The sequence below is a fragment of the Perca flavescens genome, chromosome 4 (assembly GCF_004354835.1).
Source record: "Perca flavescens isolate YP-PL-M2 chromosome 4, PFLA_1.0, whole genome shotgun sequence".
NCBI classification, from domain to species: Eukaryota; Metazoa; Chordata; class Actinopteri; order Perciformes; family Percidae; genus Perca; species Perca flavescens.
Genome location: NC_041334.1, coordinates 32,808,610 through 32,822,504, shown reverse-complemented (window position 1 = coordinate 32,822,504; position 13,895 = coordinate 32,808,610). Strand labels below are relative to the sequence as shown.

Sequence of the window (13,895 nt, the reverse complement as noted above, 5' to 3'; positions counted from 1 at the left end):
ATTTAATCATTCTCTTCTTTCACAGGTTGAGGCCATCCTGGTCAACATCTTTGGTGGGATCGTCAACTGTGCCATCATCGCCAACGGTATCACCAAGGCCTGTCGAGAGCTGGAGCTGAAGGTGCCACTGGTGGTCAGGCTTGAAGGTAGGAATACACACACACACACACACACACACACAAATCGAGGTTTAGCCTGTCTGGCCCTCTTAGCAAGCTGGCCCCCACTGACGCTGACACAATGTGCATCATGCCCCTCAGAAACGTGGACCATTGATCTCTATCTAGCCAGGATTGAAAGCACTTGACCTTAATGAGGATTTGATGATGCTGGATAAATGACACTGCCCTTAAAGCTGCGATATAAAATCAAGTTTCCACCTCCAGCACTTGTCAATCATCTTGATGAGCAGTTTGCCTTCACATGACATACTGTACATCTTAAGGCCCAGGTAACCGGCACCTCTAACACCAGTATAGGCATCATGCTAACAGACTGGGGTTCAGCCAATCTCTAACTGAATTTTAGAAAGCTTATGCTTTTATTCTCCATGTCTTCAAACGTTCTTTTCCTGTAGCTCATGTTCTCACTGTGACCCATTGCTACAACTCATATGGCCACTAGCTTCAGCTTCCATGGAATAAAGCATACAAACACAAAAATAATGTAGCCAGTTATATCTGATTTTAAATGTATTTAGTTACTATTTTGAAGTGACAAATGTATACAACATCACTTTATAGTGTAATTGATCAACCGCACAAGTGCTGCAGGATTTAAATGACCTCTTTCCCACATTGTTTTAAACTTTGGAGCCATTGTACAGTGTTACTGCTGCTTTACTCTCTGGAGTGTATCCATCTTCATTGTGGCCCAGTGTCCCAGTAAGTAGCAGCAGTGCATTTCTCTTACCTGTCACATTTTGCCGCACCCATCATTAGCACCAGCCAGAATAACAGTAGAGATGGCACGGATTGGCTCACCTTTCACCTGTATATGCTAATGAAACCTGTTCAATTTTGTGTGTGTGTGGGGGGGCAGCAGTAGTGAATTCCGGAGGCACGGGGCCAGTTGGTGGTTAGCTTAATTGTCAAGATCCTGCTGAGTGGTGTGTCCACAGCAACAAAAAGTGTGTGTGTGTGTGTGTGTGTGTGTGTGTGTGTGTGTGTGTGTGTGTGTGTGTGTGTGTGTGTGTGTGTGTGTGTGTGTGTGTGTGTGTGTGTGTGTGTGTGTGTGTGTGTGTGTGTGTGTGTGTGTGTGTGTGTTAGCCCTCAGCACCTCACACTATATGTCCTCTCACACACACTGCTACTATGGTTTGTAGGTCAGAATGCGTAAGCTGTTTCTAGAACCCAACTGTGCACTAAGGCACTACAGGGCAGTATAGACATGGCTGTTCAGAGTTTGAGTGGGAAGTTTAGTTATATTAACACTTAAAGGTTTTCTCAATCAAATGAGGCCTGTTGACACATACACACCTAGAGAGATACATTTAGCAAAGAGCAGAGTCTATATCTGGATAATGATTTCACTATTTCCCCCTAAACAAAAGCAAATTGCATGCAGGTGTGTAATATTAGGGCCCTTTTATCTGAACTAACTTTGCACCTGAATCAAAACTGAAGCTATAACAAGGACACATGTGTTGCTTAAACCACTGCACACAAAGTTAACACAGATACATCTGCGCCAGTTCAAATATTTAAGGAGATAAAAAATATGCATTTGTGTAATTTACATCCACTGTCTTCATGTTGCCGATTGACCACGTGGCTGAAGAGTGAGTACACAACTGCTGAAAGAAACGACTGGATTTGCAATAAAAACAGACCCTTAATTGGTCACCACACATTTCTTATGCCATAGGCCATGTAATTCAACCTGACTCACAAACAGGCTGAGTCCAGAAGGTCACTGCTAGCAGTTGGTCCAACCACGTTTTCCTGGCCCGGGCCTAATCCAAGCTTTAGCTGTGGGTCATTACATCCTGGGCCGCAGTCTTGTGGAGAAGATTGGTTCAGAATCAATCAGCTCAGCTTGCTAGGCTGACCACAGGGCAGTGAGAACAGCCCAGCGCTCTTCAACAGGATCAGAATGGATTAACTGGCACACTTTTAATTGGGAAGGCTCTTTTAAAAAGCCTGGGATGATTACATTGGTGGGGAGTTATGTATTCCCATATGTGGAGGAGGGCCATGTTCTCTAGTTGCTGATATGGTTGAATTAGTTGATAGGGTTGCTTTATGTGTGGGCTGATAGAGAGTCCAACTAAAACACAGCCGTTTGTGGGCTACAGTATTAGCACTTAAAATTCATACATTGCAAATGTATGCAACAGATTCAGCAGAGAACGGTGAGTGTTGTAGTACTCGAGATCGGTCTCAAGACCACTTGTCGAAGGTCTCTTCTCAGAATCGACCCCATTTTTACTCTGTCTTGTCTCGGTATCGGATCAAGAAGACTCGGGATTTTATTTCAAGACCGGTCAAGACCACAACTGCATGGATTTCCCTAAACTGCCTGTGCGTTGTCGTATTTATGCCTGTGTGTTAAAACTTGCAAAGGCATCCAATAAATTGACTCATATCTAATTTGAAATTTGTTACGGTAAACCCCCCCACGTCTCCCTGCACCCTTTACAGGTACTCCCAAGAAAGTGAATGTGGGAGACAGGAAAAGAAATTCTGGCTCTCTAACACAAATCTTGTCTTGACTTGGTCTCAGCCCCTCAAAGTCTGGGTCTTGTCTCGGTCTCGATACCCTCTGGTCTTGGCGATGACTTGGTCTTGGTTTAGGTGGTCATGACTACAACACTGATATATACACCCAAATATTTAAGGTTTTGATAGAAAGGAATACATGAGGAAGTACTGTACTGCCCCCTTTGGCCACAGCATGAACATGGACATATTGCTCTGTGAGGATGCGGTCTGCAAATTCCCCTTGAGTAGCCCATAGGGTCCAGGAAAAAAGGTGACTGCATTTGCACTATTGATTTATGGAACTGTTCCCCAACTGTCTGTCAAACAGTGGTGGCTGTTTACACCTTAAAAGGAGATCTGGCCATTTTTTTCTCTGATTTAATTTAAAAGAGACGTGAATAGTGAGGTTGAGATGGCCCTTTCAGTCCTGACGGTGTCACCATTGCCACCAGCGCTATATAAGAACAGTCCATTTACTATAGCTTAAATAGCTTTCTGCTGCAGCTACACAGCCATAAACAGGTGTGCATGTGCATACATACAGTACACACACACACACACACACACACACACACACACACACACACACATACACACACACACTGAGATGTATATAAACATGCAAAGACTGGCTCGTTTTGACACTGATATCTGATCATTCCAGTTGTGAATATGAAACAATGACCAATGTTATCTTACTTTCTTTATCAGAGTCTGGATGAAAACCTGAATTTTAAAAACTGTCAGAGATACTCTTTAAATGAAATATGCTTAGCTATAGTGTGTGTGTGTGTGTGCATCTCTCTTGAAAAAGAGTCTAGACAACAGTAGAAACATGAAAACTGTTATTAATGACTGACTAGCACTTCAAAGGAAGAGCGTCTGCTCCATTCAGGAGTATCTTGCTCTTCGTTCAAATGAGAAGCATTTGATGTTTGACACACAGGGTGAAGGAGGGAGGAGCAGGCCTCATCCTTTTTAGACTGTGAAGGGAAAAACTCTCACTGTTTACTGATTATTATGAGGATTAAAAATCAAAGTCAGAACAAGTATGATGACATTCAGTGATTCAGGTTTACACCAGTTATTCAAGGTAACTGGGGCAGAAAGACACAGAGCCACTGGTATTTTCTGTCATGCTTGCTGTCAGATAAATTCTCTAAAAAGTGTCTTTGTTCTTTAATATTCAGTGATATTATCGACTGTTGTATTTTTTATATCAACTGCCTAGTATAGTATTATCACTAGTCATGGCGTCAAAAAATAATGGAAGGAAAATCTCAGTTGTCTTTTACTTTTGAATACCTGCCAACAATTCTCATCAAACAGATTCAGATACATGAGGGATGCATTTCAAACTAGCTTTACTAAGTCATTTTTAAACAAAATCCCCAAAACTCAGTGTGAATTATGCTTATTGAAATTGCCCAAAAAATATTTGTCGTAAATCAGATGCAAATATTTGGCTAATTAAAAAGTATAAAATACTGGATTTTTTTTTTTTGTCCTTTTGTCAGAAACCTAAGAAAAAACTGTTTTGCAGGTCTTTAAATCACGGCTATGGAAACTTTTCTGAACACTAGGTTTGGGCGGTGTCTACCTAAATGGCATATGACGATGTCCATAATGAAACATAACGATGGACGATGACATCATTGGCAGTTGGTGGTGGGGGTTGATTTGTTCAAATTAAAAATTTACATAAATTAAATTATATCCACAATGTTCGTTGTGACATCACGATGACTACCGGCCATCGTGATGGACGGTGACATCATCCATCGGACCAATTCTACTGAACACCGGCCAGAGTGGCCTAAAGTGACAAGATAATAGGCTGTTTTCGACACATGACAGTAGGAAAAGCACAAGTTGAAAACATTAAAAATAATGATGGCAGAATTATTGTGTCACACTGTCATGGCTTACTGGGACACTTGAATAAAACAGAGCCATTGTTAATGTTATTAGTAACACCTGTGCGTTTCCTACTATGACAAGTCAAAATGTCTGCTGTGAAAAAGGCCTACGGTAAATGCTTAATCATAGCATAACACTAATAACAGTAGAGATTGAGTCATGGAGTCAGCAAGCTGGTTCACTTATGTTGGAATAATTAGCTTGAGTTTACTTACATTAGTGACCACTAGACATTCCAAACCAAGTAAAGACTATAGCAACAAAACCTCTCAGTGTACTGAATCGAGCAAAGGGTGTGTTTTTTTTTTTACCTCGGCCAAGGAGGTTAGGTTTTTCGGCTCAGTTTATTTGTTTGTCTGTCTGTCTGTCTGTCAGCAGGATTACAGAAACACTACTGGCCCAATTTTAATGAGACTTGGTGGAAGGGTGTAGCATGGGTCAAGGAAGAACCCGTTACATTTTGGAGTGGATCAGAAGCACGGGGCGGATAAACAACTGATTTATCACTTTTGTTAACATTGCCAGATTGTGCATTGTGCTGCATTCATGGTGTTCATTTGTAAAAGAAAGCTGCTGTTATTTCTTCTACAAAAAGTTACACCCATCTCGCTTTATTGAAAACAAAGTTCAGAGCACATGTATCAAGCTAACTTCACAACCACAGGAACAGATTTAAATAAATTGTTAAGCTTCACAACATTTATCTTTATTTTATACAACCAAATAAAAACACATGTCTTGTCATCCCTCCAAGGAATCTTGAGAAGTACAGAATAACTCTGTAGGTCTGAGACTATGGCAGAGGTTTCTGCTCTCATCATTTAGCTTCACTAAACTCAGCTTGTTCAGAATTAGTCACAAATTTCCGCAGCAGTACTGCAGCATCAACGGAACTTTTCCCGGCACATGCCTTTGGCACAGCCCTAAGCCTTATTATCTTGTTGAAATATGGCGCCCTGTGTTGAATTGAATTCAATTGGAAATTGAATAAAATTTTCCAGATGCTTGTTTGGAGGAAAAAAAAGTTCAGAATGGCAAGTGACTTTTGACTTCATTGGTAGTGATGAATAATTTTAAAAGTTATTTGAATTGGGACACATGCTAAGACATAGACGTTTGTGCAACAAATCTCCAATGTACAGCATCACAGCAAACCTATTGCAAATTCCAATGCCCATCTCTAACTCAGTAAAACCCTGGAGATAGTATATATTGCGATCATTTTCTGCTATGTGACAGTGAAAATCTTTCTTTTACCTTTTTCTTTAAAGGTCAGTCTTTAATCTACTTTTAAAATCAAAGTCTTTCTTTGTGTGAATACATTATACTGTATATGTCTGGGTCCAGGCCATGAGTAGGTCTCTGGCAGCACCTAGTGGCTGCAGGTGAACACATTCTTATAGTGAGCATACTACACACACACACACACACACACACACACTCTTACACCCTGCTAGCGATGATGTGATTTATCCAACTGGGCTCTGTCGTTTCCTCTGCTACTGTGAGGTATCAGTGCTCCCTACTGCTCACAGTGGAACTGCAGTCAGCTCACACATATACAGAAAAAGCCCACGTAAACGCACGTTCTTTTTTTCTCACTCCCACAGATGTGCGATTTCCCCACCCCCCTTACACATAACATGGATAACACAGGTAGCACAGATAGTGTTTTAACAGTGCTGTACATACTATTGCTTCTCATGAATATTTATGTAATGGAAAAATAGCAGACATGCACATGTTTACTTTATTTCAGTAATATATACACTTTCCATAGGCATATTTGTCTTTTCAGAGAATCTCTTGCATTATGTATTTGCTGTGGGCACATATGGGTGCTTCTCCTGGAGTTTTATCTTCTGTTGTTTCAACATTGTTGTGTTCCAACTTTGTTTTAATCATCTGACAAATAAGCCTGTCAGTATGAGACTATTGATCGGTCAGTCCTAATGAAGTTCACGGGTCAGCCTATTAAATGTAAAGCATACAGTACTGCCCCGACCCCTCCATTGAGACTAGGTTTGTCACAGTCTAGCTACAGTATTTGATGAGAAGTGAGGAGATGACTTGGGACACCCAATCCCCTGTTTATGTGCCAGAGCAAGGTCTCTTCCTGCTCTTATTCTAATTAATTACATTGCAGAATTGATTGTTTGGAGTGTGAGCCTGCAGAAATGTGTCTGGAATCACTTATTATCGGGCTGGACAAAAGAGATGAAATATTAGGCGTTAAGTGGCGCTGGTAATAGAATTCCTCATGAAAGGTCTATTGATCAGGGTGGCCAGGCCTCCGGAGAATTCACATATCATGCAGTCTTAATTACAGGCCAGCCAGGAGAGCTAAGGTCAACCTGTAAGTGTCTGAGCATGAACACACAACACACACAACACACACAACACACACACACACACACACACCTCCACATCACAGATTTGGCATGTGAATGCAGAGACACCATACACCAAGGTGCAATTGTTGTCACATCAAACCTTTGTAATTACACACATACAGTAAATTCTGTACATACATGCAGCTGCAACTAATGATTATTTGCATTATAGATTAATCTGCAGATTTCTTTTATCTATTAATTGTTAGGTCAATAAAATGTCAAATGTTTTGTCTGACCAACGGTCAAAAACTTAAAGAGGTTCAGTTTACTGTCATAGAAGACAAATACCAAAAGCTGGAACCACTGAAGTGCTGCCATTTTCACTTTAAAAGAAAATGACTTAAACAATCAGTTGATTCTCAAAATTATTTCTTATTCATTTTCTGTTGATCGGCTAATTGTTGCAGCTGTAGGCCTACATGTCGGGTATAACATGTATCAATATGTAAACAAGGAGCTAATGTAAAAGGATGATTTGATATACAATTTTGAAATTGTTGAGTCAAAGATCAAAGAGATCATAATTCAGTTCATGAGTAAAGTAAGTTCATAGTAAATTTAATGTACAGTACACTAACTACATTATACACTAACTAGATTATAATTCAGTCAAGTTTTGAAAAAGGGTGCTTATTTGTTGAAAAGTGGTTCAGATGATACCTTTTAGCACAAAGCAAATCAGATTACACCATGGAGTTTGACTTCTCAGTGGTACAGTACAGTATATGATGACCCAGTGAGTATCAAAAGATAAGCCTTTGTGGATCCCCAGGGGGAAATTCAGGTGTTGAAGCAGTATATGTACAGAAGAAATTACAGATTAATAGTTTTAAATAAACGAGTAAATAAGAAGTAAAATAAAATTAGAACAGGAATAAAAATTCAAAAATAATGAGATGTATTCAGAAACAAAATACGAGACCAGACAGAGTAGAGAATTGATGATACGAGATCAGACAGATTCTGTAAAAGGCATTTTCTTTGCCATCATGTCTTCATGTGTGAAATCCGTAAATGCCACATAAACAGCTGGCTTCTGTTGTTTGTGCAGCGTGGGCGATTCTGCTTCATTTGACCTTTTGCTCTATTGCGCTCTCTCGCTCGATCTCTCTCTCTCTGTCTTCCTCCCTCTCATTCACTCCCTCTCTCCGCCATCGTCCTCTCCCTCTCTGTGTCCTTCCGCCCCCTGCCCTGTGTTGTGACAGGCTTGTCAGGCCTGTGTTTGGCTGCACAGTGTGCAACGCTGGGAGGCAGCCAGTTCAGTCTGTAGAGCCTCGGGGCTATGGATCTCTCTCTCTCTCTCTCTCTCTCTCTCTCTGTGTCTGTCTGTCTCCGGTTGGTTGGGGGTCTACCGGGACATGGACACCACCGTATCACCCAGCACCTGCTACCCCTGACCTCGTTGCAGCCAGGGGCACACACACACACACACACACACACACACACACACACACACACACAAATACAAATAAATTGCCCTCTTGCCTCACTGACATTATTCACAGACAAAAGCTGCCACCGTTCACCCATCACTCCATCCATCTGTCATCATGTGCATTGATTCATCCAAAGGAACTCTTTGTCTTTCACACAGTGTGGTTTTTACATCAGTGCAGATGGCGCATCAGGTTCAACCTTGTTAAGCCAGATTTTGTCATTTTAGTTGTTGCCTGTTGTAACAGGGTTTTCCTGTGTCTTCTAGGGACCAACGTCCACGAGGCCAAGAGGATTCTGTCCGAGAGCGGCCTGCCCATCACAGCAGCAGAGAACCTGGATGACGCTGCCAAGAAAGCAGTGGCTGCCATCAAGAAATAGAAAAAACTCTGTGTGACCTCACCACGCTCACGTCCACCCATCACCAACATGAATACAGTCTCCGATCATCACCGTCAGCCTTTTCTTACACATACAGACCTCCAGGACGTCAAGCCTTTGCTCTCATAGGCCTTTACGTTTCTTTGTTTTAACACTAGCTTCCCAAAAATACTTTCACTGCCAAATTCAGTGTCTACGTATATCACAGGTGTTTTTGAGGTGCTGTTTCACCTTAACACCTTACAAAATTTAAATTTTAGTCCCTTAACCTGTGCAGTGTAAATTATCTGCTTTTAAATTCTTTAAACACAATCTATTCTATATGCATATAAATTGGAATAAATCACTCTGTAACTCTCAGGCTTGTCAACATAATCTTGTCCTGGGAAATCATAACGCTCTAGTGACCTCTGTCAGAAATTAGATGGAGAGCCAACACTTTGTGCATTCCGTTTTCCAAGGTGAAAGATGATGCTTTCTCTCTGCGTACTGTGGTATTTGTATGGAATATTAGTTGAGAAAGATTTTCGCCATAAAGCTTTAGTGTGTAACTTTTTGATATTAATGAACATCCCTCACATTCAAGCCATTGCCAAATGAGTTGCTACAAAGTTAATTAAGACTATCAGTTCCACACAACTCTTTGTGGATTTCTTAGTATGGCTGTGTTCTGGAAATGGTGTCGTCCAGCAACTTTGGCACGCAGAAACTCAAGTGAAGATAATTACATCTTCTGAAGTCATGTTTTTTTAATCCTCCGTGTCCTCCTTGGCTACTAGCAACTTAGTGGATGAGGGTTGGGGGGCGCGGGGCAATCACGGATCACGGTGTTGTCATAGAGCTACAGTGCGTAGTTTCTGTCGCCCCCATGAGGAATTCTAAGCAATGACAACACCACTGTTGCATCCACATGACACAAGCCTTCCGTGATCGCGCACCGCCCCCACCCCTCCTCCACGCAGTTGCTAGTAGCCAAGGAGGACACGGAGGATTAAAAAAACATGATGGACTCTTCAGAACTTGAGTTTCTGCGCTCGAAAGTCGCCGGACGACACCATTTTCTCAACACAGCCATGCTGAGAAATCCAGAGAGAGTTGTGTGGAGCTGATAGTCTTAATTAGCTTTGTATCAACTCATTTGGCTTGAATGTAACGGACGTTCATTAATATAAAAAAGTTACGCACTAAAGCTTTAAAGGTACAGTATGACTGAAAACTTCTCATTCTTTTGAAACCATTTTCATGGCACTTAACACTCATTCTGTCTGTTTTCTAAGTGACAAATAAATCCATCAATCCATCCGATGCCTCATCTGTGAATGAGGTGGATCAAGTACCCACGCTGTGAATTTTATACATCATGTCTTAATTGTTAAGTGTTCAATGGCTAAGAGTGTGCTTCGATCTGTGCCTATTTCATGACGGCTTAAGAGTTTTGTAAACTATCTTTCAGTACCAGCAGTAGTTTCATACAGAGTAAGAAAACAAAATCAAAAATGTAATTGTACTTACTGTAGCTTTTTTTATAATCATGAATGTATATTAACAGGATATCCTGAATACAGTGTATAAACTGTGTTTATAATTTGAGATTAAAAAGAAATATTTCAAGACTACGGTCTCATTTATTTGTTCACTTGACGTAGAGTAAGGGAATAGACACAGGCAGATGAAAGGTAGGAAAGACGTGGAAATGAAAACTCAGAGGAAGAAGAGAGCAAATTTGCTGAATAAATGTAATGTCTGTAGTTTGTACAGTTCCATGCCTTTGAGCCCACACCACTACCTAAACAAAGAAACACACAGTCCAGCCTTGAGATAACCTTTGAATATACAGTAGGTCCTTACTCTAGAAAATTCAAGTTGTCAATATAGCTGCTCCATTATGCTATTGTACATTTTTGCATTAGATCAACTTACTGTATGTTTAGTCTGAGGGTTACATAGTCTTAATATATTTAGTTTCAAACCATGATCAGTTACACATTTAGTTTAAATAGAAGGATAGGTTTAATTTGAATACATTTTTGTTTTTATAGGTCAAGCCAGGGCTGTCTAACATACGGCCCGTGGGCCAGAACCTGCCTGCCAAAGGGTCCAGTCAGGCCCACTGGATGACTGTGCAAAGTGTGAAAATTGCAGAAAAGTAATTCCAAATTTACCATTTTAATCTCAGGGTTTTTTTTTCGTAAATATACGACTTTAACCGGAAAAGTCTGAGTTTCTTCTAGGAATATTACTCTTCTCTCCCGGGTCCGTAACATTATTAGTTTTTTCCTACAATGGCCTTAGAACGCTGTTGTAGCAGAAGCAGCTTGCGTTTGCCAACATCAAGCTGACAAGAAACTCTGTGGCTTTGTGGTTTACATTACATTACATGTCATTTAGCTGACGCTTTTATCCAAAGCAACTTACAATTAAGTCTTAATTAATGCAAATTAATGCAAACTCCAGAAAACAAGTAGTAAGTGCAAGTACATTAGCTTTAAATAGGTAACGCTACAAAGAGCCATATGAAAGTGCAGCATCAAGAGATATATATTTTTTATTATTATTTTGTTTTCCCCTTCTTTATCCGAGGTGTAGTTGGAAGAGATGTGTTTTTAGCCTTCGGCGGAAGATGCACACGTTTTCGGACATCGTGATGTCAATAGGGAGCTTGTTTCACCATTTAGGAGCCAGGACAGCAAACAGTCGGGATTTCGTTGAGTGGTTGTTGTCCCTTGCTGTGAGGGGTTTACTGGTCTGGCCTACTTCAGATAAAATTAGGGGTACTGTATGTGGCCCATGAACTGCAATGAGTTTGACAACCCTGGCCATGTGGTAGCTAGCCAAAGCTGTAGCTCTGGCACCAGAAGGACATTTTAGAAAATACATTATGCAACCATTTGTGTCGATAAGCTTGTCTTTAGGGCTGCAGCTAAAATGTATTGTTTTGTCCAACCAACAGTCCAAAATGCTGATATTTACATTTATTCATTTGGCAGACACTTTTGTCCATCGTTTACTATAGTAGGTTTGGTATTATCAGTAAAAGACAAATTAGTTTTAACACATTTTCATGGTATTAGTGTTTGTTTATAATACAAGACCAAGCAGAAAATCCACTGGAACTATCAAGTAATACATTTGATATTTGGCATTTTTGCTTGAAAAATGAATAAAAAAAACGAAAAATCGATGACCAAATTAGTTGCCAATCAATTTTCTGTTGTTTGACTAAGCGATTAATGGACTAACTGTCACAGCTCCACTTGTCTTCACTTTGTGATATCGTGGAATAAAAGCCAACGCCAACTTTTGAAGGAAGATAACACACTCATGCTTAACGCTTTAACACATCATTGCAAAAGCTCTTATGGATGATAGGCTGTTGATCTGGAATTCGTTTTAACAGTGAAGAATTTTGAAATGAGCAAAGAAAGAAGGATATTTCAAATGTTTTTAGATTGTTGCGTTAAACAGCCTCGTATCTGTGACAACATACCCGTAGTCTTAAAAACATTTGAATTAAAGATTATGCGAAGACGAGATTATACCAATTTCTATAAAAGACTAATCTTTCCATTTATTATATTAAGTCTGTTTAATGCATTGATTTGGATTCATCTGCAGTAGTTTAGTGTAAAAAGCCAATGAGATTAGGTTTACAAGAACTCGCTCATGTATATGCAGTATGCAAAAATATGCCATGTAGCATGTTATGTTATGTTATGTACTGTATTTTACACTATTGTCTATTCTGCCTGGCTTTTCATCTGTGGATTGGTACACGCACATACCCACACATATAGTATAAACACACACTTTAACTCCTCGAGTCACACACCTTCCATCCTCTAATGAAACTCTAGTGTACGTCGTCCTAAGAGAGACTTGAGAGGAGAGACTGTCCTTCATAGGCCCTGTGTGAGCAGAACAGAGAGACAGAGAGTTGACTGAGACCTATTCCTGTCAGACACACTGACTGTGTGATGGATTATCTGTCAGGCAATCTGAGAGGACGCCCAGACACACAGGATCGACTGCCACCTCCGTGAAAGACACACACACAAAGCATTTTTTTTCCCTCTCCTGGATGCACCAGGAGGTTTTCTCTGAGTGTTTCTCTGACAGGAACACTCAGAGAAAACTGAGTCTCAGTCTCAAGCTGGAGTTTGCCTCTTAAATACTAGTAACTTGTTTTTTTTTTCGCCAGGTAAAGTCAAGATGACTCCAGATGGGGGTAATTGTGGCGGTTGCTAGAAATCTTTCCATATACAGTAGTTAGAAGTGACTTAACTGTGTGTATTAACTGCCTTGACGCAAAGTAAAGAGAGATTTTAAGTAAAATTGTTGGCGAACTACTATCATTTATTTGTTATTTATTATTTTTAAGTGTCCCTATCACCAAGAGTCATCTCAAGACACAAATGCAGAGGTCTGTGGCTTTGTGCTACACCGTGCCAGCCAGCCAAGCCGTAGAAATGGGCTGAAGGGTTCAATAATTGCCTTATTTCATGCTCTTCCCTCCGTGTGTCAGAAATATCCCTGCTGATGGATTGGACGGAGGAATTTAAGGCTTGTTAAAGCGGGCTTCTCGGGCCCTGATATTGTTTAATTCAGTGTCAAGCTGGAGGTCACAACGAAATGTGCACACTGATTTACTTGGCAAAATTAGTGCCGCTCCTTCATATAAATATAGATGAGGGGGAAAGAAGCTTTGGAGGTCAGCCTGAAGACTTCTATCATGTAGCCCGCTGCTTTTAACTCGGCTAATACCTCTGGAGTTGAGAGAAGGGGGTGTTGGTTTAAACGACCCTCTGGGCGGGCTGCTCCTTTAATTAAGCTGTATTATTATGCCCGGGGAGTTTTATTTTTCACCCTTGGTGACTCACTTTATTTGTCTCTGTAATTGTCCATTTTGCTTCCTCGAAACGTGGCAGTTTTTTTTTATTTGGTTCTGTATGGATGTCAAAACAGTAATTGCCACTTTATGAAGCTGCCTTCAGTGTTTAAGCGTGTTGGGAGAGCTGGTGCTCGTGAAAAGCATTCTTTCAGACAACAGGGTCAAGGCCGTGTC

The 13,895-nt window shown here is 40.6% G+C and overlaps 1 protein-coding gene across 1 annotated transcript in view; it reads left to right on the top strand.

The window, feature by feature from the left end:
* The window catches only part of suclg2 (succinate-CoA ligase GDP-forming subunit beta), a 118,701-nt gene extending 108,952 nt beyond the window's left edge, over nt 1-9,749 (top strand). The window contains exons 10-11 of the mRNA XM_028575781.1: nt 26-146; nt 8,721-9,749. Coding sequence (XP_028431582.1) covers nt 26-146; nt 8,721-8,833 — 234 coding nt within the window. The 3' untranslated portion in view covers nt 8,834-9,749. The remainder of the gene's footprint in view (nt 1-25; nt 147-8,720) is intronic.
* Nucleotides 9,750-13,895: the final 4,146 nt, after the last annotated feature.